The following is a 22,696-nucleotide window of genomic DNA, read 5'->3' as shown; positions in this document are numbered from 1 at the left end:
GGCCTCCTCACACCCTGCTCCTGCTGACTGTCCCGGCCTCCTCACACCCTGCTCCTGCTGACTGTCCCGGCCTTCTCACAGCCCTGCTCCTGCTGACTGTCCCTGCCTCCTCACAGCCCTGCTCCTGCTGACTGTCCCTGCCTCCTCACAGCCCTGCTCCTGCTGACTGTCCCGGCCTCCTCACAGCCCTGCTCCTGCTGACTGTCCCGGCCTCCTCACACCCTGCTCCTGCTGACTGTCCCGGCCTCCTCACACCCTGCTCCTGCTGACTGTCCCGGCCTTCTCACAGCCCTGCTCCTGCTGACTGTCCCTGCCTCCTCACAGCCCTGCTCCTGCTGACTGTCCCGGCCTCCTCACACCCTGCTCCTGCTGACTGTCCCGGCCTTCTCACAGCCCTGCTCCTGCTGACTGTCCCTGCCTCCTCACAGCCCTGCTCCTGCTGACTGTCCCGGCCTCCTCACAGCCCTGCTCCTGCTGACTGTCCCGGCCTTCTCACAGCCCTGCTCCTGCTGCCTGTCCCGGCCTTCTCACAGCCCTGCTCCTGCTGCCTGTCCCTGCCTCCTCACACCCCTGCTCCTGCTGACTGTCCCGGCCTCCTCACAGCCCTGCTCCTGCTGCCTGTCCCTGCCTCCTCACACCCTGCTCCTGCTGACTGTCCCCGCCTCCTCACAGCCCTGCTCCTGCTGACTGTCCCTGCCTCCTCACAGCCCTGCTCCTGCTGCCTGTCCCCGCCTCCTCACACCCCTGCTCCTGCTGACTGTCCCTGCCTCCTCACAGCCCTGCTCCTGCTGACTGTCCCTGCCTCCTCACAGCCCTGCTCCTGCTGCCTGTCCCTGCCTCCTCACACCCTGCTCCTGCTGACTGTCCCCGCCTCCTCACACCCTGCTCCTGCTGACTGTCCCCGCCTCCTCACACCCTGCTCCTGCTCACACCCTGCTCCTGCTGCCTGTCCCCGCCTCCTCACACCCTGCTCCTGCTGCCTGTCCCCGCCTCCTCACACCCTGCTCCTGCTGCCTGTCCCCGCCTCCTCACACCCTGCTCCTGCTGACTGTCCCCGCCTCCTCACACCCTGCTCCTGCTGACTGTCCCCGCCTCCTCACACCCTGCTCCTGCTGACTGTCCCCGCCTCCTCACACCCTGCTCCTGCTGACTGTCCCCGCCTCCTCACACCCTGCTCCTGCTGACTGTCCCCGCCTCCTCACACCCTGCTCCTGCTGACTGTCCCCGCCTCCTCACACCCTGCTCCTGCTGACTGTCCCTGCCTCCTCACACCCTGCTCCTGCTGACTGTCCCTGCCTCCTCACACCCTGCTCCTGCTGACTGTCCCGGCCTCCTCACACCCTGCTCTGCTGACTGTCCCTGCCTCCTCACAGCCCTGCTCCTGCTGACTGTCCCGGCCTCCTCACACCCTGCTCCTGCTGACTGTCCCGGCCTCCTCACAGCCCTGCTCCTGCTGACTGTCCCTGCCTCCTCACACCCTGCTCCTGCTGACTGTCCCTGCCTCCTCACACCCCTGCTCCTGCTGCCTGTCCCTGCCTCCTCACAGCCCTGCTCCTGCTGACTGTCCCGGCCTCCTCACACCCTGCTCCTGCTGACTGTCTCCGCCTCCTCACACCCTGCTCCTGCTGACTGTCCCTGCCTCCTCACACCCTGCTCCTGCTGACTGTCCCGGCCTCCTCACACCCTGCTCCTGCTGACTGTCCCGGCCTCCTCACACCCTGCTCCTGCTGACTGTCCCTGCCTCCTCACAGCCCTGCTCCTGCTGACTGTCCCGGCCTCCTCACACCCTGCTCCTGCTGACTGTCCCGGCCTCCTCACAGCCCTGCTCCTGCTGACTGTCCCTGCCTCCTCACACCCTGCTCCTGCTGACTGTCCCTGCCTCCTCACACCCCTGCTCCTGCTGCCTGTCCCTGCCTCCTCACAGCCCTGCTCCTACTGACTGTCCCGGCCTCCTCACACCCTGCTCCTGCTGACTGTCCTGGCCTCCTCACAGCCCTGCTCCTGCTGACTGTCCCTGCCTCCTCACACCCTGCTCCTGCTGACTGTCCCTGCCTCCTCACACCCTGCTCCTGCTGACTGTCCCTGCCTCCTCACACCCTGCTACTGCTGACTGTCCCTGCCTCCTCACACCCTGCTCCTGCTGACTGTCCCTGCCTCCTCACACCCCTGCTCCTGCTGACTGTCCCTGCCTCCTCACAGCCCTGCTCCTGCTGCCTGTCCCTGCCTCCTCACACCCGGCTCCTGCTGACTGTCCCTGCCTCCTCACACCCGGCTCCTGCTGCCTGTCCCTGCCTCCTCACACCCTGTTCCTGCTGCCTGTCCCCGCCTCCTCACAGCCCTGCTCCTGCTGACTGTCCCTGCCTCCTCACAGCCCTGCTCCTGCTGACTGTCCCCGCCTCCTCACAGCCCTGCTCCTGCTGACTGTCCCTGCCTTCTCTCAGCCCTGCTCCTGCTGAGTGGGGGAAGCCCCCTGGGCCCCATCCTCGCCGGAGGGGCATGGGGAACAGGTGCTGGGCGGGGAGGCACAGAGCCGCCCCTGCCCCTGCCCCTGCGCGTCCTCAGCCCTGTGGTGCTCTCTCCCCCCGGGTTGCTATATCCCCTCTGACTCTCACTCGCTCACCCTGTTGTCTCAGCCCATCATGACCCACACCTGCCTCCCCAGCAGGACCCCTTTCCTTCCCATCGTCCTCTTGGAGCCTGAGAAACTGGGGACCCCAGGAGCCCAGGGCTGGCTGCCTAGCTGTGCCCCTTTCCAGGATTCCGGTCTAGGCCCTCCCCTGCCCCAGGGGACTCCTTCTTGCCAGGAAACGACAACAACAATGCCGTCAGTGTCTGCTGTCCGGGAGGGCAGCAGGCCAGCTCCTTCTCAGGCCTCAGGATGGCTTCTTGGTCCGACACCAGGCCCTTTCCCTGTCTGAACTCCCAGTCTTCTCCCTGACCCCTCACACGTAGGCAGCACCCCCTCCATCAGGGCCTAGGAGGATCCCCTCCATCATAGCGTCTGCCCCCACCAGCTGTCTGTCCCCATCAGGAAGCCTGTGCCCCTCTGGTGGACCCAGAACCCTTGGGTTTCCCTAGAGGCTGGTCAGCTCACAGGGGCTCCCTGGTGAAAGGGAAGGACACACGAGCCCGGCCACCTGCACCCTGCCAGGGAACTTGTCTCTGGTGGGAGGAGCCTGGACGGCAACAGGGATGGGATGAGCAGCAAGCCAGGGAATCTCCTCCCGGAGATGTCAGCACAGAAGGTCCTCCTGATGGCTTAAGGGGCCAGAGGCACAGGCCAGCTGGGGCGGTGCTGGTGATGGGAGGGTGATGGAAAGTTGGGGAAAGAACTGATCATTTGGGGAGTTCTGGGTTTTCCCAGCTCCAGTGAGAGGCAGTCAAGGAGTCGTTTTGTAAAATAAACACAAGAACCATTCCTCTGTCAGCTGCCCAAGGTGCCACCAGCCCAGGGGCCCCTCCTCGCCTCGGGGAGCTTTGGGTGACGGACCCTACTCCAGACTCGCTGCGCCTCTCCTGGACGGTCCCCGAGGGCTCCTTCGACTCCTTTGTGGTCCAGTTCAAGGACAGGGACGGGCCCCGGACGGTGCCGGTGGAGGGACAGGAGCGCTCAGTCACCATCACCCCTTTGGACAGCGGCCACAAGTACAAATTCCTCCTCTATGGCCTCCTGGGCAGGAGACGCCACGGCCTCCTCACCGCTGAAGGCACCACAGGTGAGGCCGCCTGCGGGGCGCCCTGCCGCCAGGCCCGCAGGTGCTGGCTCATGCTGCTGCTGTCGGCTGCTGCCTGGTCAGCCACTTGGCCTGGGACCCAGTCCACTCTTCTTGCGTAAGCCCATGGCACCAGCCCTTCGGGGTCGGCCATGGCCAAGCCTCTCCCACCTCGATGCTGCCCTTTGAGGTCACCCAGGCTTCCAGAAACATCTCAGCCATCTCCTCTGTGTCTGTCTCAGAGACCCAGAGTGCTCCGGATGGTGCTGGGACAAAGCTTCCCCCAAAACCCCATCTGGGGGAGGAGCTGCAGGTGACCAGCGTGACACCAGACTCCGTGGGCCTCGCGTGGACGGTCCCCGAGGGCCAGTTTGACTCCTTCGTGGTCCAGTACGAGGACAGGGACGGGCAGCAGCAGGCGGTGCCTGTGGAGGGCAGCCTGAGGGAGGTCCGGGTCTCGGGCCTGGACCCCGCCCGCAGGTACATGCTGCTTCTCTACGGCCTGTACAAGGGCAGGCGCGTGGGGCCCGTCTCTGCCATCGCCGTGACAGGTGAGTGTGGCTGTGACAATAGACTGTCCCTCCTTCCTGCCAGGCTCTCCAGCCTTACCCAGCCACAGTCACGCCATTTCTGAGCTTCCTGTACCCCTCTGGGGATCTATAGGAGATCTAATTTACATGCAATGAAATTCACCCATATAAAGGGAATAATTCAATGAGTTTGGGCATATGTATGTCATGAAATCATCACCACAACTGAGCTGTAAAACATTTCCCTGGACCCCAGAGTTCACTGTGCCCCTAGGAGCCGATTCCCCTTCCCCAGTCTCTGGCACCATGGACTGCCATCTGTCTTTTCTGCCTTTTGAAGCACTTCATTTGCAGAATCACACAATACATAGTCTTTTGTGTTTGGCTTCTTGCATTTAGCATCATGCTTCTGAAATTCCTCCCTGTGTATTGATAGTTGGCCTCTTTACCGCTGGCTTCTTGCTTCACCTCCTGCCCTCCCCTTGGGGAGACCTGTTGCAGTGACACACCTGTCACTCAGCTCTACCTGTCTCTCTGAACCAGCCCCCAGGGAGGAAATAGGAGCTGAGACCACGGCCCCAAACCCTCCAGAGTCTGAGCCCCACTTCAGGGAGCTGACCGTGGACGAGACCACCCCACACACCCTGCACCTGTCCTGGACAGTCACTGAGGGGGAGTTTGACTCCTTCGAGGTCCAATACACACACCAGGATGGGCAACTCCAAGTTGTCAGTGTAGGGGGCAACCAGCACAGCATCACCCTCTCTGGCCTGGAGTCCAACCACAGATACCTGGTGAATTTGTACGGTTTCCGTGGCCAGCAGCGTCTGGGTCCTGCCCAGGTCCAGGCCCTCACAGGTGAGCAGGAGGAACTCCGCACACCCTGCTTCCTCCCAAACGGCATGAGAGCCCGAGGAGAGGAGGCCGGAGGACACTGGTCCCCTCTCAGGTCTCTCTCTCTCTCTCCATTCAGTCCCAACAGAAGAGGAGGGTGAACCTTCAGAACCTCCCACCATGACCCCGGAGCCTCCCATCAAGCCGCGCCTGGGGGAGCTGACAGTGATGGACGCCACCCCCGACACCCTGCGCCTCTCCTGGACCGTCCCCGAGGGCCAGTTTGACCACTTCCTGGTCCAGTACAAGAACGGGGACGGGCAGCCCAAGGCGGTGCGGGTGCCAGGACACGAGGACGGGGTCACCATCTTGGGCCTGGAGCCCGACCACAAGTACAAGATGAACCTGTATGGCTTCCATGACGGCCAGCGCCAGGGCCCCGTCTCTGCCATGGGGGTGACAGGTGAGTGGACGGGGAGCCCCGGGGTGGGAGCCCGCAGGAGGCCCACAGCCTGGGAGGGGTGAGTGGGTGCTGGCCCTGCTGGAGGCTGAGCCATGGTGCCCTGGGCCTCCCCCTGGGCTCCCTGAGGACCAGCGGGGCCTGGGCAGGGAAGGGCCCCTGTGAGCTGTGCTGGTGGCCGCCCTGTCCCCACAGCTGACCCCAGCTCTGGGCGTCTTGGTGAGGTTGGACTGAGCAGGACCTCCCAGCCCAGGAGGGGCTTCTCTGAAGTGACCCCAGGGCCCTGCGCGACCACGGCTGGGGAAGGACCCGGGACACCTCCATGGACCCTGCCTCACCCTCCCTGTGCCTGTCCTTCTCAGCTGCAGAGGAAGAGACCCCCAGCCCCGCAGAGCCCAGCACAGAGGCCCCAGAGCCCCCCGAGGAGCCCGTGCTGGGGGAGCTGATGGTGACAGCATCGTCCCCGGACTCGCTGAGCCTGTCCTGGACCGTCCCCCAGGGCCACTTCGACTCCTTCACCGTCCAGTACAAGGACAGGGACGGGCGTCCCCAGGTGGTGCGTGTCGGGGGTGAGGAGAGCGAGGTGACCGTGCGGGGCCTGGAGCCGGGGCGCAAGTACAAGATGCACCTGTACGGCCTGCACGGGGGGCGGCGCATGGGCCCCGTGTCCACCGTGGGCCTGACCGGTGAGTGGGGGGCGGAAGGACTCCCAGGGGTGGGCTCAGGAAAGGTGTCAGCAGTGGGTTCTCCAGGGCCTCCTCCAGTGTAGATGGCATGCTCAGCCTCGGACCTGCACACTGTCCACTGGACAGCTCAGGACAGGGGTGGTCCGGCACAGGAGAAGCAGGTCTCAGGGGAGCGCCCGGCCATCCGAGAGGCCCTTTGGGACTGAGACTCCGAGGCAATTATGCCCTGGCCCGCGTGGCTCTCTGCTTCACCTGGGAATTCTGGGAAGAGCTCTGTTTGGGGGTTGGACCTAAACTTCAGTATATTAATGCATTCAACAGATATTTATGATATACAATTTTGAACATATACACAAAGAGGAAGGGGTCCCAGGGGTCATCACTGCTTCCACCAGAGGTCGACTCCGCCCGTCGGCTTGCTGTCCCCCACTCACTGCCCGCCTCCCCAGGAAGGCTCTGGGCCCCACACAAGTTACTGACATAACTCACATACCAGAAATGCCTCCTGCTTCCCCACTGCCTCTTTCAGGGCTTCTCCACCACCCGGAGAGAAAGCCCGGTCCAGCCCCTTCCGAGGCAGACCGGGCACCCTCACGGGGGCTGCCCATCGCCCTGCCACTCCGGGGCCATGCAAGGAGGGCACAGCGCACTCTTCTGTGCCCACTTCACTGAGCACATTTCAGGGCCCACCACGTGGGGGCAGCACTGTACTCCTGTATACACCAAACTGCTCCTCCTGGCGCAGACGCCTGGCCTGTCCATGCTCACCCCAGACACTCCTTCATCCCTACATATTCATGGTCCTCTCTTAGAAAATGCAATTTAAAATAACCACATGGCCTGGCCGCTGTGGCTCAGTGGTTGAACTTCGACCTAGGCACCAGGAGGTCGTCGGTTTGATTCCCAGTCAGGGCACATGCCCAGGTTGTGGGCCTGATCCCCAGTGGGGGACATGCAGGAGGCAGCCAAACGATGCCCTCTCTCATCGATGTTTCTATCTCTCTCTCTCTCTCCCTTCCTCTCTCTCTAAAATCAATAAAGAAAAAAAAATCACATGATAATCATTATACCTTTATACCTTTAAAAGGAGCAGTCATGCCAGGCGGGTTTGCTCAGTGTTTAGAGCGTCGGCCTGCGGTCCAGAGAGACCCGGTTCGGTTCCCGCTAAGGGCATGTACCTCGGTTGTAGTTTGTTCCCAGCCCTGGTTGGGTCATGCGGGTGGCGACCACTCGATGTGTCCCTTTCACGTGGATGTTTCTCTCTCTCTCTCCCTCCCACTCTATCTGAACAAAATATGGAAAACTGTCCTCGGGTGAGGATAAAAAAAAAAAGAAGAGGCCACAGAGCCCTGATGATCAGAACCAGAAATGGATCTTAAGTTCGGCCCAAAGCGGGACCACTTCTGATCTGAATCCAGGATAGCTGGGGGCTTAGCAACTCCTCCCAACAATAGGAGAGCTTCTGTTTGCCTCTCTTCCCAGCTCCCAAAGACGAGCCGCGCCTGGGGGAGCTGACAGTGACGGACGCCACCCCCGACACCCTGCGCCTCTCCTGGACCGTCCCCGAGGGCCAGTTTGACCACTTCCTGGTCCAGTACAAGAACGGGGACGGGCAGCCCAAGGCGGTGCGGGTGCCAGGACACGAGGACGGGGTCACCATCTCGGGCCTGGAGCCCGACCACAAGTACAAGATGAACCTGTATGGCTTCCATGACGGCCAGCGCCAGGGCCCCGTCTCTGCCATGGGGGTGACAGGTAAGTGGACGGGGAGCCCCGGGGTGGGAGCCCGCAGGAGGCCCACAGCCTGGGAGGGGTGAGTGGGTGCTGGCCCTGCTGGAGGCTGAGCCATGGTGCCCTGGGCCTCCCCCTGGGCTCCCTGAGGACCAGCGGGGCCTGGGCAGGGAAGGGCCCCTGTGAGCTGTGCTGGTGGCCGCCCTGTCCCCACAGCTGACCCCAGCTCTGGGCGTCTTGGTGAGGTTGGACTGAGCAGGACCTCCCAGCCCAGAGGGGCTTCTCTGAAGTGACCCCAGGGCCCTGCGCGACCACGGCTGGGGAAGGAGCCGGGACACCTCCATGGACCCTGCCTCACCCTCCCTGTGCCTGTCCTTCTCAGCTGCAGAGGAAGAGACCCCCAGCCCCGCAGAGCCCAGCACAGAGGCCCCAGAGCCCCCCGAGGAGCCCGTGCTGGGGGAGCTGATGGTGACAGCATCGTCCCCGGACTCGCTGAGCCTGTCCTGGACCGTCCCCCAGGGCCACTTCGACTCCTTCACCGTCCAGTACAAGGACAGGGACGGGCGTCCCCAGGTGGTGCGTGTCGGGGGTGAGGAGAGCGAGGTGACCGTGCAGGGCCTGGAGCCGGGGCGCAAGTACAAGATGCACCTGTACGGCCTGCACGGGGGGCGGCGCATGGGCCCCGTGTCCACCGTGGGGCTGACCGGTGAGTGGGGCGAGGGCGGGCCGGGAGGACGGGCCCTGGAACACTCTCCCTTCATCCCATCCTCGTGGAAACATTAGTGTCCCCCGCACGGGTCCCCTGCCCCTGCCTGGCCTGGGTAAGGTGGCAAAGCGCACGTGCGTTCAGCCGGATGGGGCCGGGGGATTCCGCATCCCTGACCAGACCCTCCGGATGCGGGTGCTGCTGGTCTGAGGGCCACACTGGCAGCACCTCCTCACACCAGGGTGTGGGAGGGAAGGCTGCCGGCACCTGGCCCGGACCCCGGGTGCAGCGTCTGCGGCGGGACTGAGGTGTCAGGAGGGCCGAGGGCTCAGAAAGCAGCGTCCGGCCTGCAGCGCCCCAGCTCGGGGCTCTGACAGGGCCGGACCCACGGCTGCAGTGGGTCCACTCAGACGGGGCCCTGAGCCCAGCACTGTGGGGTTCACAGGGTCAACCTCGACCTTGGCAGAGACTCAAGGTCTCATCCTCACGGGGCTCACGGTCGGGGGAAGACAGGCTGTGAACCAATGTGACAGGCAAAGGGGGTGTAGACATGACAGGACGCCCTGGGGCCAGGCCAGGCGGGGGCAGCACAGGGCAGCCGAGGCCTGAGGTCAGGCAGGTGTCGGCATGGTGACCGCCACAGGACGAAGAGTGTGTCAGACCACGGTGTCGCGGGGTGCCGAGCCCCGGAGCTGGGGCGCCAGGGCACACGGGAGGGTTTGGGATGAAATGCTCTGAGGAGGGGGGCAGTCTCGAGCCAGGCGGGGAGCTGGGCGCTCAGCAGGGCTCCTCAGGGCACAGAGGGCTGTGCAGCTCAGGTGAGACCCACTCAGTCTGCTGTGCGTCTCCTGTCCCCTCTGGGCCCTGTGCAGAGGGGACCGAGGAGGCAGGAGCAGGAGGGAGGTGGGAGCCAGGTGAGAGGTGAGGGTGGCCCAAGCCAGCGAGTCTGGGCTGCAGGTGTGGGGGTGAGGAGAAGCGACAGGGACTAGGGAGAGAGTGGGACCCCGAGTCCACTGGCAGCTGAGGACAGGACAGGAAGCTCGGGGGAAGGGGGGCCTCCTGGCTTGTTCTGGAGCAAAGTCAGGAGCACAGGGAGTGAGACGCCAACAAGCCAGTGGAGGGAGCCCAGGCACGGTGGCCGCAGGGCCCTGTGCTCGGACAGCAGTGCTGAGCAGAGGGACAGGTCACAGCAGCGTTGGGTCGGGGGTGAGGTGGCCAGGAGGGGTGACTGAGGTGATGGAAGGAGACACTAAAGGGGCCAGAGAGGCTCGGAGCCAGAGCCCCCGTGGACGGCAAGATTCTGTCCTTATCGCCTTACTTTTGCAACTGAGCCCATTATGTGCCAAGCTGAGGACTCAGGAGACCTCGCCTGTCCCCCATGTCTGTGTCCAGGTCGTCCAGCTCCGGACTACGAAGCTGTGACCACCCAAGTCCCGCCGACCATGACCCCGGAGCCTCCCATCAAGCCGCGCCTGGGGGAGCTGACAGTGACGGACGCCACCCCCGACACCCTGCGCCTCTCCTGGACCGTCCCCGAGGGCCAGTTTGACCACTTCCTGGTCCAGTACAAGAACGGGGACGGGCAGCCCAAGGCGGTGCGGGTGCCAGGACACGAGGACGGGGTCACCATCTCGGGCCTGGAGCCCGACCACAAGTACAAGATGAACCTGTATGGCTTCCATGACGGCCAGCGCCAGGGCCCCGTCTCTGCCGTGGGGGTGACAGGTGAGTGGACGGGGAGCCCCGGGGTGGGAGCCCGCAGGAGGCCCACAGCCTGGGAGGGGTGAGTGGGTGCTGGCCCTGCTGGAGGCTGAGCCATGGTGCCCTGGGCCTCCCCCGGGCTCCCTGAGGACCAGCGGGGCTTGGGCAGGGAAGGGCCCCTGTGAGCTGTGCTGGTGGCCGCCCTGTCCCCACAGCTGACCCCAGCTCTGGGCGTCTTGGTGAGGTTGGACTGAGCAGGACCTCCCAGCCCAGAAGGGGCTTCTCTGAAGTGACCCCAGGGCCCTGCGCGACCACGGCTGGGGAAGGACCCGGGACACCTCCATGGACCCTGCCTCACCCTCCCTGTGCCTGTCCTTCTCAGCTGCAGAGGAAGAGACCCCCAGCCCCGCAGAGCCCAGCACAGAGGCCCCAGAGCCCCCAGAGCCCCCCAAGGAGCCCGTGCTGGGGGAGCTGATGGTGACAGCATCGTCCCCGGACTCGCTGAGCCTGTCCTGGACCGTCCCCCAGGGCCACTTCGACTCCTTCACCGTGCAGTACAAGGACAGGGACGGGCGTCCCCAGGTGGTGCGTGTCGGGGGTGAGGAGAGCGAGGTGACCGTGCAGGGCCTGGAGCCGGGGCGCAAGTACAAGATGCACCTGTACGGCCTGCACGGGGGGCAGCGCATGGGCCCCGTGTCCACCGTGGGCCTGACCGGTGAGTGGGGGGTGTTCGTGTTTGCTCAGGGGAGAACTGCTTTTTTTCATGGGTCACCTGGTTGACTGTTCTGCTGTTCTGCCAGCCTCTGAGGGCCAGGACCCCTCTCCTTAGTGCGCCCCTCCGTGGCACTGGGCCGTGGCCCATGCTTCGTGGTTTGGTGCTTGCCAGCCTGCAGCTCATCATTCCACTCGTGTGGCCTCCTCTTGATTGTCGGCCACCAGCCCCTCCACAGGGCTGTTGGACACTGGCCAAGCCTGATCTTCTAGAATGTTCTTTTTTCCAACGTAATCACAGTATTCTTTGTTATAACAAAAAGGAAAAAATGAGGAAAGAACTCAACATACTAACCAACATTGGGAGAGTTAATCGGTAGAGGACATCTATAAGATGAGCTATTAGGCCATCATTCAAGTGCTTCAACATGAGACAATGGCTTTACAATGTTGCACCGAATAAAGAGCCCACCGTGTGTGTAGAAGTGCCGCCCACACCACCTGGGTCAGGGGCCTAGGAGAGCGCACATGGAGGCGGAGGCGCTGCGGGGTGCGCAGGGTGCCCCGCCCTTCTCTGTTCATTCTGTTTGTGTTGTCCAAACTGTCTTAATTGACCTGCATTTCTTCTATAATCAGGAAACATTTTTTAAGATACTGTCTTCTAGCCCTGGCCGGTCTGGCTGAGCACTCGGACCGATCCCTGTGTCTCTCTCACATCACGTCTCTCTGTCCCCTCCCTCCTTTCCACTCTATCTAAGAAAATCAATGGCAAAATATTCTCGGGTGAGGATTCACAAAAATAATAATAATGACTTCTCTCCTTTACTCCTTGTCTTTTACTCCAATAACTCTTGAGACTTATCTCATTTCTAACTATGAAAAAGATACTTCTAGTCCCTGAGAAACAAGGGGAGAATCACAGGGTGAGTGCAGGTCCTCCCGTGCACCCAAGCTGGCTTCCCTGAGGCTGTCAGCCGGCGTCTGGCGCGGGTGAGAGTATTACAGGAGAGGCCTCTGGATGTGGATGAGCCTAGCCCCTTGGGAGGAGGGAGGGGTGCTGCCCATCCCCACCCTCCCCTGAAGACTCAGAGCAGGAGCCTCCCGGACTGCAGGGTGTGGCCTGTCTGTGTCCACAGCAGTGCTGGGGAGGGGCCAAGGTTTCACAGAAAACAGACATTAGTATGATTCACACCCTGAAGGGACGTTAATTCTCACCCACAGCCCAGGTTTGTTACCCTCCATCAAACTAGAGAGTTCGATGCCCCCCACTCCACACCTCCACCAGATTGTTCATTTTGGTCATCCAATATTTGTCTTTAAGAGGTAATTTTTCTAGTGAAAAGAATATATCAACATGATAAAAAGTTTGAAAATAAGGAAAACTCAGCAGACCACCTTTGACCCAGTCACCACCATTCACCGCGATGAGCATAAGTCCTGTGCGCATTTTCGGGGGCTGGGACTGTGCCTTCTTCGGCTCATTCTCCTTGGCACCAGGCTGCGCGTGGGCAGCGGGGGTCTGCACGCAGGACGGCACTGCAGTGGTCCTTGAGGCCTTGTGCCAAGAGTGCCCTCCCGAAATTAACTGCCCCCAGGGGTCTCCAGGCCTCTGACACACTCTCCTGTCATGAACATCCCCATTATGAACTCCTATGATACAACTTTTTCCTGCTTTTTAATCATTTTCTTAGGATAGCTGCCCAGAAATGAGATTATTGGGTCAAAGGAAAGGAACATTGTTTTGGCTCTGACACAGGTCCCAGTGGCCTTCTGGAGGTTCATGCCGACAAATACGTGGCAGCAAAACGTCTCCACTCTCTCCTCACAGGCGGGACCAACTGGTCAATTTAATGGCTCGCAGGTGTCCAATTCCACAACGTGGCCAGTATTGCAGCAGGAAGGACTCCATGTCCCTACAGACATGACCAGAAAAGCCAGTCCCCAAAGGAGCCTTACCCCCATCTCTTTTCTCAGCTCCCAAGGTGGAGGTGGATGAGACCCCCAGCCCCACAGAACCCAGCACAGAGGCCCCAGAGCCCCCCGAGGAGCCCGTGCTGGGGGAGCTGATGGTGACAGCATCGTCCCCGGACTCGCTGAGCCTGTCCTGGACCGTCCCCCAGGGCCACTTCGACTCCTTCACCGTCCAGTACAAGGACAGGGACGGGCGTCCGCAGGTGGTGCGTGTCGGGGGTGAGGAGAGCGAGGTGACCGTGCGGGGCCTGGAGCCGGGGCGCAAGTACAAGATGCACCTGTACGGCCTGCACGGGGGGCGGCGCATGGGCCCCGTGTCCACCGTGGGGCTGACCGGTGAGTGGGGGCGAGGGCGGGGCGGGGAGGACGGGCCCTGGAACACTCTCCCTTTATTCCATCCTCGTGGAAATATTAGTGTCCCCCGCACGGGTCCCCTGCACCTGCCTGGCCTGGGTAAGGTGGCAAAGCGCACGTGCGTTCAGCCGGATGGGGCCGGGGGATTCCGCATCCATGACCAGACCCTCCGGATGCGGGTGCTGCTGGTCTGAGGGCCACACTGGCAGCACCTCCTCACACCAGGGTGTGGGAGGGAAGGCTGCCGGCACCTGGCCCGGTCCCCGGGCGCAGCGTCTGCGGCGGGACTGAGGTGTCAGGAGGGCCGAGGGCTCAGAAAGCAGCGTCCGGCCTGCAGCGCCCCAGCTCGGGGCTCTGACAGGGCCGGACCCACGGCTGCAGTGGGTCCACTCAGACGGGGCCCTGAGCGCAGCACTGTGGGGTTCACAGGGTCAACCTCGACCTTGGCAGAGACTCAAGGTCTCATCCTCACGGGGCTCACGGTCGGGGGAAGACAGGCTGTGAACCAATGTGACAGGCAAAGGGGGTGTAGACATGACAGGACGCCCTGGGGCCAGGCCAGGCGGGGGCAGCACAGGGCAGCCGAGGCCTGAGGTCAGGCAGGTGTCGGCATGGTGACCGCCACAGGACGAAGAGTGTGTCAGACCACGGTGTAGGTGTCGGTGTCGCGGGGTGCCGAGCCCCGGAGCTGGGGCGCCAGGGCACACGGGAGGGTTTGGGATGAAATGCTCTGAGGAGGGGGGCAGTCTCGAGCCAGGCGGGGAGCTGGGCGCTCAGCAGGGCTCCTCAGGGCACAGAGGGCTGTGCAGCTCAGGTGAGACCCACTCAGTCTGCTGTGCGTCTCCTGTCCCCTCTGGGCCCTGTGCAGAGGGGACCGAGGAGGCAGGAGCAGGAGGGAGGTGGGAGCCAGGTGAGAGGTGAGGGTGGCCCAAGCCAGCGAGTCTGGGCTGCAGGTGTGGGGGTGAGGAGAAGCGACAGGGACTTGGGAGAGAGTGGGACCCCGAGTCCACTGGCAGCTGAGGACAGGACAGGAAGCTCAGGGGAAGGGGGGCCTCCTGGCTTGTTCTGGAGCAAAGTCAGGAGCACAGGGAGTGAGACGCCAACAAGCCAGTGGAGGGAGCCCAGGCACGGTGGCCGCAGGGCCCTGTGCTCGGACAGCAGTGCTGAGCAGAGGGACAGGTCACAGCAGCGTTGGGTCGGGGGTGAGGTGGCCAGGAGGGGTGACTGAGGTGATGGAAGGAGACACTAAAGGGGCCAGAGAGGCTCGGAGCCAGAGCCCCCGTGGACGGCAAGATTCTGTCCTTATCGCCTTACTTTTGCAACTGAGCCCATTATGTGCCAAGCTGAGGACTCAGGAGACCTCGCCTGTCCCCCATGTCTGTGTCCAGGTCGTCCAGCTCCGGACTACGAAGCTGTGACCACCCAAGTCCCGCCGACCATGACCCCGGAGCCTCCCATCAAGCCGCGCCTGGGGGAGCTGACAGTGACGGACGCCACCCCCGACACCCTGCGCCTCTCCTGGACCGTCCCCGAGGGCCAGTTTGACCACTTCCTGGTCCAGTACAAGAACGGGGACGGGCAGCCCAAGGCGGTGCGGGTGCCAGGACACGAGGACGGGGTCACCATCTCGGGCCTGGAGCCCGACCACAAGTACAAGATGAACCTGTATGGCTTCCATGACGGCCAGCGCCAGGGCCCCGTCTCTGCCGTGGGGGTGACAGGTGAGTGGACGGGGAGCCCCGGGGTGGGGTGCTGGCCTTGCTGGAGGCTGAGCCATGGTGCCCTGGGCCTCCCCCTGGGCTCCCTGAGGACCAGCGGGGCCTGGGCAGGGAAGGGCCCCTGTGAGCTGTGCTGGTGGCCGCCCTGTCCCCACAGCTGACCCCAGCTCTGGGCGTCTTGGTGAGGTTGGACTGAGCAGGACCTCCCAGCCCAGGAGGGGCTTCTCTGAAGTGACCCAGGGCCCTGCGCGACCACGGCTGGGGAAGGACCCGGGACACCTCCATGGACCCTGCCTCACCCTCCCTGTGCCTGTCCTTCTCAGCTGCAGAGGAAGAGACCCCCAGCCCCGCAGAGCCCAGCACAGAGGCCCCAGAGCCCCCCGAGGAGCCCGTGCTGGGGGAGCTGATGGTGACAGCATCGTCCCCGGACTCGCTGAGCCTGTCCTGGACCGTCCCCCAGGGCCACTTCGACTCCTTCACCGTCCAGTACAAGGACAGGGACGGGCGTCCCCAGGTGGTGCGTGTCGGGGGTGAGGAGAGCGAGGTGACCGTGCGGGGCCTGGAGCCGGGGCGCAAGTACAAGATGCACCTGTACGGCCTGCACGGGGGGCGGCGCATGGGCCCCGTGTCCACCGTGGGGCTGACCGGTGAGTGGGGCGAGGGCGGGGCGGGGAGGACGGGCCCTGGAACACTCTCCCTTCATCCCATCCTCGTGGAAACATTAGTGTCCCCCGCACGGGTCCCCTGCCCCTGCCTGGCCTGGGTAAGGTGGCAAAGCGCACGTGCGTTCAGCCGGATGGGGCCGGGGGATTCCGCATCCCTTACCAGACCCTCCGGATGCGGGTGCTGCTGGTCTGAGGGCCACACTGGCAGCACCTCCTCACACCAGGGTGTGGAAGGGAAGGCTGCCGGCACCTGGCCCGGACCCCGGACGCAGCGTCTGCGGCGGGACTGAGGTGTCAGGAGGGCCGAGGGCTCAGAAAGCAGCGTCCGGCCTGCAGCGCCCCAGCTCGGGGCTCTGACAGGGCCGGACCCACGGCTGCAGTGGGTCCACTCAGACGGGGCCCTGAGCGCAGCACTGTGGGGTTCACAGGGTCAACCTCGACCTTGGCAGAGACTCAAGGTCTCATCCTCACGGGGCTCACGGTCGGGGGAAGACAGGCTGTGAACCAATGTGACAGGCAAAGGGGGTGTAGACATGACAGGATGCCCTGGGGCCAGGCCAGACGGGGGCAGCACAGGGCAGCCGAGGCCTGAGGTCAGGCAGGTGTCGGCATGGTGACCGCCACAGGACGAAGAGTGTGTCAGACCACGGTGTAGGTGTCGGTGTCGCGGGGTGCCGAGCCCCGGAGCTGGGGCGCCAGGGCACACGGGAGGGTTTGGGATGAAATGCTCTGAGGAGGGGGGCAGTCTCGAGCCAGGCGGGGAGCTGGGCGCTCAGCAGGGCTCCTCAGGGCACAGAGGGCTGTGCAGCTCAGGTGAGACCCACTCAGTCTGCTGTGCGTCTCCTGTCCCCTCTGGGCCCTGTGCAGAGGGGACCGAGGAGGCAGGAGCAGGAGGGAGGTGGGAGCCAGGTGAGAGGTGAGGGTGGCCCAAGCCAGCGAGTCTGGGCTGCAGGTGTGGGGGTGAGGAGAAGCGACAGGGACTAGGGAGAGAGTGGGACCCCGAGTCCACTGGCAGCTGAGGACAGGACAGGAAGCTCGGGGGAAGGGAGCCTCCTGACTTGTTCTGGAGCAAAGTCAGGAGCACAGGGAGTGAGACGCCAACAAGCCAGTGGAGGGAGCCCAGGCACGGTGGCCGCAGGGCCCTGTGCTCGGACAGCAGTGCTGAGCAGAGGGACAGGTCACAGCAGCGTTGGGTCGGGGGTGAGGTGGCCAGGAGGGGTGACTGAGGTGATGGAAGGAGACACTAAAGGGGCCAGAGAGGCTCGGAGCCAGAGCCCCCGTGGACGGCAAGATTCTGTCCTTATCGCCTTACTTTTGCAACTGAGCCCATTATGTGCCAAGCTGAGGACTCAGGAGACCTCGCCTGTCCCCCATGTCTGTGTCCAGGTCGTCCAGCTCCGGACTACGAAGCTGTGACCACCCAAGTCCCGCCGACCATGACCCCGGAGCCTCCCATCAAGCCGCGCCTGGGAGAGCTGACAGTGACGGACGCCACCCCCGACACCCTGCGCCTCTCCTGGACCGTCCCCGAGGGCCAGTTTGACCACTTCCTGGTCCAGTACAAGAACGGGGACGGGCAGCCCAAGGCGGTGCGGGTGCCAGGACACGAGGACGGGGTCACCATCTCGGGCCTGGAGCCCGACCACAAGTACAAGATGAACCTGTATGGCTTCCATGACGGCCAGCGCCAGGGCCCCGTCTCTGCCGTGGGGGTGACAGGTGAGTGGACGGGGAGCCCCGGGGTGGGGTGCTGGCCTTGCTGGAGGCTGAGCCATGGTGCCCTGGGCCTCCCCCTGGGCTCCCTGAGGACCAGCGGGGCCTGGGCAGGGAAGGGCCCCTGTGAGCTGTGCTGGTGGCCGCCCTGTCCCCACAGCTGACCCCAGCTCTGGGCGTCTTGGTGAGGTTGGACTGAGCAGGACCTCCCAGCCCAGAGGGGCTTCTCTGAAGTGACCCCAGGGCCCTGCGCGACCACGGCTGGGGAAGGACCCGGGACACCTCCATGGACCCTGCCTCACCCTCCCTGTGCCTGTCCTTCTCAGCTGCAGAAGAAGAGACCCCAAGCCCCGCAGAGCCCAGCACAGAGGCCCCAGAGCCCCCCGAGGAGCCCGTGCTGGGGGAGCTGATGGTGACAGCATCGTCCCCGGACTCGCTGAGCCTGTCCTGGACCGTCCCCCAGGGCCACTTCGACTCCTTCACCGTGCAGTACAAGGACAGGGACGGGCGTCCGCAGGTGGTGCGTGTCGGGGGTGAGGAGAGCGAGGTGACCGTGCGGGGCCTGGAGCCGGGGCGCAAGTACAAGATGCACCTGTACGGCCTGCACGGGGGGCGGCGCATGGGCCCCGTGTCCACCGTGGGCCTGACCGGTGAGTGGGGTGGGGGTGTGCTCTTCTTGTTTCTGCTGCCCCCTGGGATGTCAGCACTCCTCGCACTTGGCGGGGCCCCTTCCTGTGTCTCACGGTGCCCATGTCTGCGTGGTCCTTGAATGTATGAGGATGCCGGAGACTCTTGTCGGAGTCTGTGGGCATGGGGCCTGTGCCTCACATTTGGCCTTGTTCCTTTCCTCTTCTCTCGGAGCCTCTCGCTTCTCATGGGCTCACCTGTGGCTCCCCCACTCTCACAGCTGGGCCGCCCAGGGGCTCCCACATGCATGGGCCTGAGTTCTGCTCTGCGTGCACTGACTGTGTTACACAAATGCGTCCTGACCTCTGCCTTGTCCGCACGGGGACTGTCCCGTGGTGGTGAGCCCCCTCCCGCACCACTGTTCAGTGCTTACACAACTGGGACCCAGTGATCACCTTGGAGCAGGCTCCATGATTGTTTTGTGGCTAGGGAAGCTCTCCCTTGCTCGGGCGGCCGCTGAACCCCGAGTCCCCTCTGCCTGTTCCAGCCTCTCTGCGGAGCCCCGCTAGCAGCCTGCCTGGAGGCGCTGGCCGTGTGCCGAGGCCTGGGACAGGATGCGCCTGTCCTGCACAGTGGCCCAGGGCCTTCCGTCTCCTTCCTGCCCAGCAGGACATGTGCAGGGCAGCCCGGGCAGCGCCCATGTTGAGGCCTTACGTGGCCGCCACTCAGGTCTGGCCCCTGGACACAGTACAGTGTCCTGCTCTTCAGCGTGGAGGGTGCGAAGACCCCTGAGCAGGCCAGCGGCCAGCTCTGCCCCAGGGTCTGTGGCCACCCTTTGCCCCTTTTTGGCGACAGTGGACGTGCCATTGTCTGTGCCCAAACTGCAGCCCTGGGGTCTGCAGCCCAATCCTGCCCTGGCCTAGGGCACGCACCTCATCCTGTCCTGAAAGACACCTGCTGCCCTCCCTGGCTCCTCCTTCGTCCCTGTGCCCTGCGTCCCTCTCCCTGACGAGGCCTGAGCAAGCTGTCTGCCTGTCACCGCTCCTGTCACTCTCCCGCACCTCTCTCCTTTTCAGCCCCAGACACCACACCTGCTCCTCGCCTGGGGGAGCTGACAGTGAGGGACGTGACCCCAGACGCCGTGAGGCTCTCGTGGACGGTCCCCCAGGGCAAATTTGACTCCTTCGTGGTCCAGTACAAGGACAGGGACGGGCAGCCCCAGGCGGTGCCTGTGGCCGCAGACCAGCTAGAGGTCACCGTCACCGGCCTGGAGCCCAGCCGGAAGTACAAGTTCCTGCTCTACGGGCTGGTGGGCAGGAAGCAGCTGGGCCCCGTCTCTGCTGAAGGCACCACAGGTGAGCCCAGCGCTGCCCGCGCCCCTCCCGAGCCGCCCCGAGCTGCCTCCCAGCCCCGCCCAGGAGGCCCTCCCGGAAGCCCCGTCCAGGAGGCCCTCCCCCGGAAGCCCCGCCCAGGAGGCCCTCCCCGGAAGCCCCGCCCAGGAGGCCCTCCCGGAAGCCCCGCCCAGGAGGCCCTCCCGGAAGCCCCGCCCAGGAGGCCCTCCCCCGGGAGCCCCGCCCAGGAGGCCCTCCCCGGGAGCCCCGCCCAGGAGGCCCTCCCCGGAAGCCCCGCCCAGGAGGCCCTCCCCGGAAGCCCCGCCCAGGAGGCCTCGGCGAGGGCTCGTTACCGTTTCCGCCAGGCTGGTGGAGCGTTTCATGGGCATTCTTTCTCTCACTCTCTGACTGGTAATGTCGTAAAGACAGCCCAGACCTCGCAGCCACGCAGACCCGTGTTCAGTTTCCAGTTGCCAGCAGTGTGCCGTGGAGAAGCCCCTTCTGTCCCTTGAAGCTCGGCTTCCACACCTGCGTGGTCAGCTGGCGCTCAGTAATGTCCCCCTCCTCCCTCTGCCCCCTCGTGGCGAGAGGTGGAAATGCAGGCGGGCCGGCTGCAAAGGAAAAATCTGGTGTCATTGTGCCCGTGACTCAGCCCCCCAAGGAGGGGCGGAGATGGGTGACTGACTCTCACCCCACTCCCAGCACCATGAGTCACCCCGGCCAGACGAGGATGGGGCGCAGGGCCAGTCCACAGTTCTCTTCCCTGAACCCCATCATGGGGGCTGGATGCGGACTTCTCCGACCCGCAGTCAGCGCCCACCCTTGGCAGGTCTCCCTGCCTGCTCTGTGCTCCGTTCTCCCAGCTGCTGCTTCGGGGCTGGGCAAGTGGGTGGAAGGAGGGCCCAGGCTGATGGAGAACAGGGTGGTCATGCCAGGCATTGGCAGCCCATGAGCTTGACTGGCTGCCCAGCCTGGCTCCTGTCAACCTGACAACCCAGATGCGCTCTGGGACTTTTCTCAGCTCTGGCCACATCTCTACTCAGGGCACTGGGGGTGGGGGAAACAAGCCCATCTCAGCAGCTCGTCACCCCTCTCGCACGAGGGGATCTTTTGAGCTCTCCCTGCACCCTGGTCACAGCAGGGAAGGAATGGGGCAGGAAGGAATTTGAGCAGTGGCCTCTGGAGGAGGGGACCAAGCTACCCATCCTGCTTCCTGTGGGACCGGACTGGAGCAGGGACCCTTCCGTAGACCCTCACTGTCCAGGAAGTGGCCAGGGCTGAGGGGAAGGCAGCCCTGACAGTTGCTCCCCGGCTTTCCCCACAGCTCCCCTGGAGAAGGAGTGGCAGCCCCCACCCCGCCTAGGGGAGCTGACAGTGACGGATGAGACCCTAGATTCCCTGCACCTGGTGTGGACCGTGGCCCAGGGCCCCTTTGACTCCTTCATGGTCCAGTACAGGGACACAAACGGGCTGACCCGGGAAGTGCCCATGGCCGCACACCAGCGGGAGGCCACCATAGCTGGCCTGGAGCCTGGCAGGAAATACAAGTTCCTGCTCTACGGGCTCCTGGGAGGACAGCGCCTGGGCCCTGTCTCTGTCCTGGGAGTGACAGGTGAGGGGGAAGACCTGCGTGGGCTTGGGACTGGCAGGAGTGGGCAGGGGCATGAGGGAGCCCTGCCCGGGCCCAGAGGGAGGTGCCACGGGCCAGCTCAGATGGTGACCAGGAGTCGATCAAAAGCAGGAGCCAGGCCCTGGCTGGTTTGGCTCAGCGGTTAGAGCGTCGGCCTGCGGTCCGGAGAGACCCGGGTTCGGTTCCCGCTAGGGGCACGTACCTCGGTTGCAGTTTGTCCCCGGCCCTGGTTGGGTCGTGTGGGTGGCAGCCACTCGATGTGTCCCTTTCACGTCGAAGTTTCTCTCTCTCTCTCTGTTCCTCTCTCTCCCTCCCACTCTACCTGAACAAAAAATGGAAAAATGTCCTCGGGTGAGGATAAAAAAAAAAAAAAAAAAAGCAGGAGCCAGGCCAGGTGGCCAGGAGGGGCCTGGGAAGTGGTCCTCAATCTATTACCCCTGCCCTGCTCCAGAGCTGGCTGCTCCTGCGTCCCAGCAGGGTGGCCGGCCCAACAGGGATAAAACCCCCTCCTGTGGATGAGTCAGGAGCCTTTTCTCAAGTGGAAAATTACTGGAAAACAAAACAGCAAGGGGTAGAAAGACGGGAGAAGTGGCTGCTGGTGGACCAGGCTCCTCCTCTGGAGGTGCTGGCCCAGCCCCCAGCCCCCAGGGCAAGTGCCCTGGCCACCAGCCACTCCATCCTCAGTTCTCTCAGAGGGAGAACCAGGGCCAGAGCTCGGGAGTGGCCCAGGAGTCCAGGGCGAGGTGACACCGGTGTGGAGACGGGGTGGCAGCAGGGATCCCGACCCAGCAGAGGGGCCCACAGAGCAGCGCTGGGGCACAGTGTTGGCTCCCAGGGAGGCCTGGGTGGCAGACCTCACCGCCAACACAGGGATGTGGCATATTTAAGAGAAGGTATATGCTAGCGGAGCCTAGCTGCTCTCTCCTCTCCACCTTCTCCTCCATGGCCAGGACCAATAAACTCCCCACCTCAGCCCGGCCTCCCAGGGACCAGTGCAATGGAGTTGGGAGGGGCGCTGTGTGCACACACACATGCACACACGCGTGTACACACAGCTTCTCCCCTGGGCTTCTCCCACAGCTCCAGAAGAGGACACGCCCGTGCTCTGGCACCCTGCCACAGAGGCCCCCAAGACCCCTGCAGGGCCCCGCCTGGGGGAGCTGGTAGTGAATAACAGGACCCCAGACTCCCTGCACCTCTCATGGACCGTGGCCCAGGGCCCCTTTGACTCCTTTGTGGTCCAGTATTGGGACACAAACAGGCAGCCCCAGGCCTTGCTCGTGGGTGGCGACCAGAACAAGGTCCTTGTGTCAGGCCTGGAGCCCAGCACCCCCTACAAGTTCTTCCTCTACGGCCTCCATGAGGGGAAGCGCCTGGGACCTGTCTCAGCTGAGGGCACCACAGGTACCACAAGCGGGGCCTGTGTCCTAGCCTCCCTGCGTCCTAGGAAGGGTGGGCATGGGGAAGGAACGTGAGGAGGGCACCCTGGAGGAAGGAGGGTGGACAAGCAGCCCTGCTCCGCGCACATGTGTGATCACTGGGGCCTGCGGCACCTGGCAGGGTAGGGTGCCCGAGAGACCTGCCCCAGGTCACCCAGCCTGTGTGCTTCTGTCTC

The 22,696-nt window shown here is 64.0% G+C and overlaps 1 protein-coding gene across 1 annotated transcript in view; it reads left to right on the top strand.

The window, feature by feature from the left end:
- TNXB (tenascin XB) overlaps window positions 1–22,696 on the top strand; it is a 61,140-nt gene that overhangs the window by 35,035 nt on the left and 3,409 nt on the right. The window contains exons 16-32 of the mRNA XM_036248631.1: window positions 3,429–3,716; window positions 3,956–4,264; window positions 4,787–5,101; window positions 5,217–5,540; window positions 5,900–6,223; window positions 7,706–7,978; window positions 8,337–8,660; window positions 10,062–10,385; window positions 10,744–11,076; window positions 13,047–13,379; window positions 14,795–15,118; window positions 15,439–15,762; window positions 17,176–17,499; window positions 17,826–18,143; window positions 19,134–19,475; window positions 20,776–21,063; window positions 22,162–22,485. Of these exons, the coding sequence (XP_036104524.1) occupies window positions 3,429–3,716; window positions 3,956–4,264; window positions 4,787–5,101; window positions 5,217–5,540; window positions 5,900–6,223; window positions 7,706–7,978; window positions 8,337–8,660; window positions 10,062–10,385; window positions 10,744–11,076; window positions 13,047–13,379; window positions 14,795–15,118; window positions 15,439–15,762; window positions 17,176–17,499; window positions 17,826–18,143; window positions 19,134–19,475; window positions 20,776–21,063; window positions 22,162–22,485 (5,391 nt within the window). The remainder of the gene's footprint in view (window positions 1–3,428; window positions 3,717–3,955; window positions 4,265–4,786; window positions 5,102–5,216; window positions 5,541–5,899; window positions 6,224–7,705; window positions 7,979–8,336; window positions 8,661–10,061; window positions 10,386–10,743; window positions 11,077–13,046; window positions 13,380–14,794; window positions 15,119–15,438; window positions 15,763–17,175; window positions 17,500–17,825; window positions 18,144–19,133; window positions 19,476–20,775; window positions 21,064–22,161; window positions 22,486–22,696) is intronic.

Source organism: Molossus molossus, unplaced genomic scaffold (genome assembly GCF_014108415.1).
Source record: "Molossus molossus isolate mMolMol1 unplaced genomic scaffold, mMolMol1.p scaffold_m16_p_8, whole genome shotgun sequence".
NCBI classification, from domain to species: domain Eukaryota; kingdom Metazoa; phylum Chordata; class Mammalia; order Chiroptera; family Molossidae; genus Molossus; species Molossus molossus.
Note: the sequence above shows the minus strand (reverse complement) of the source record. Positions and strands in the feature narration are given on the sequence as shown.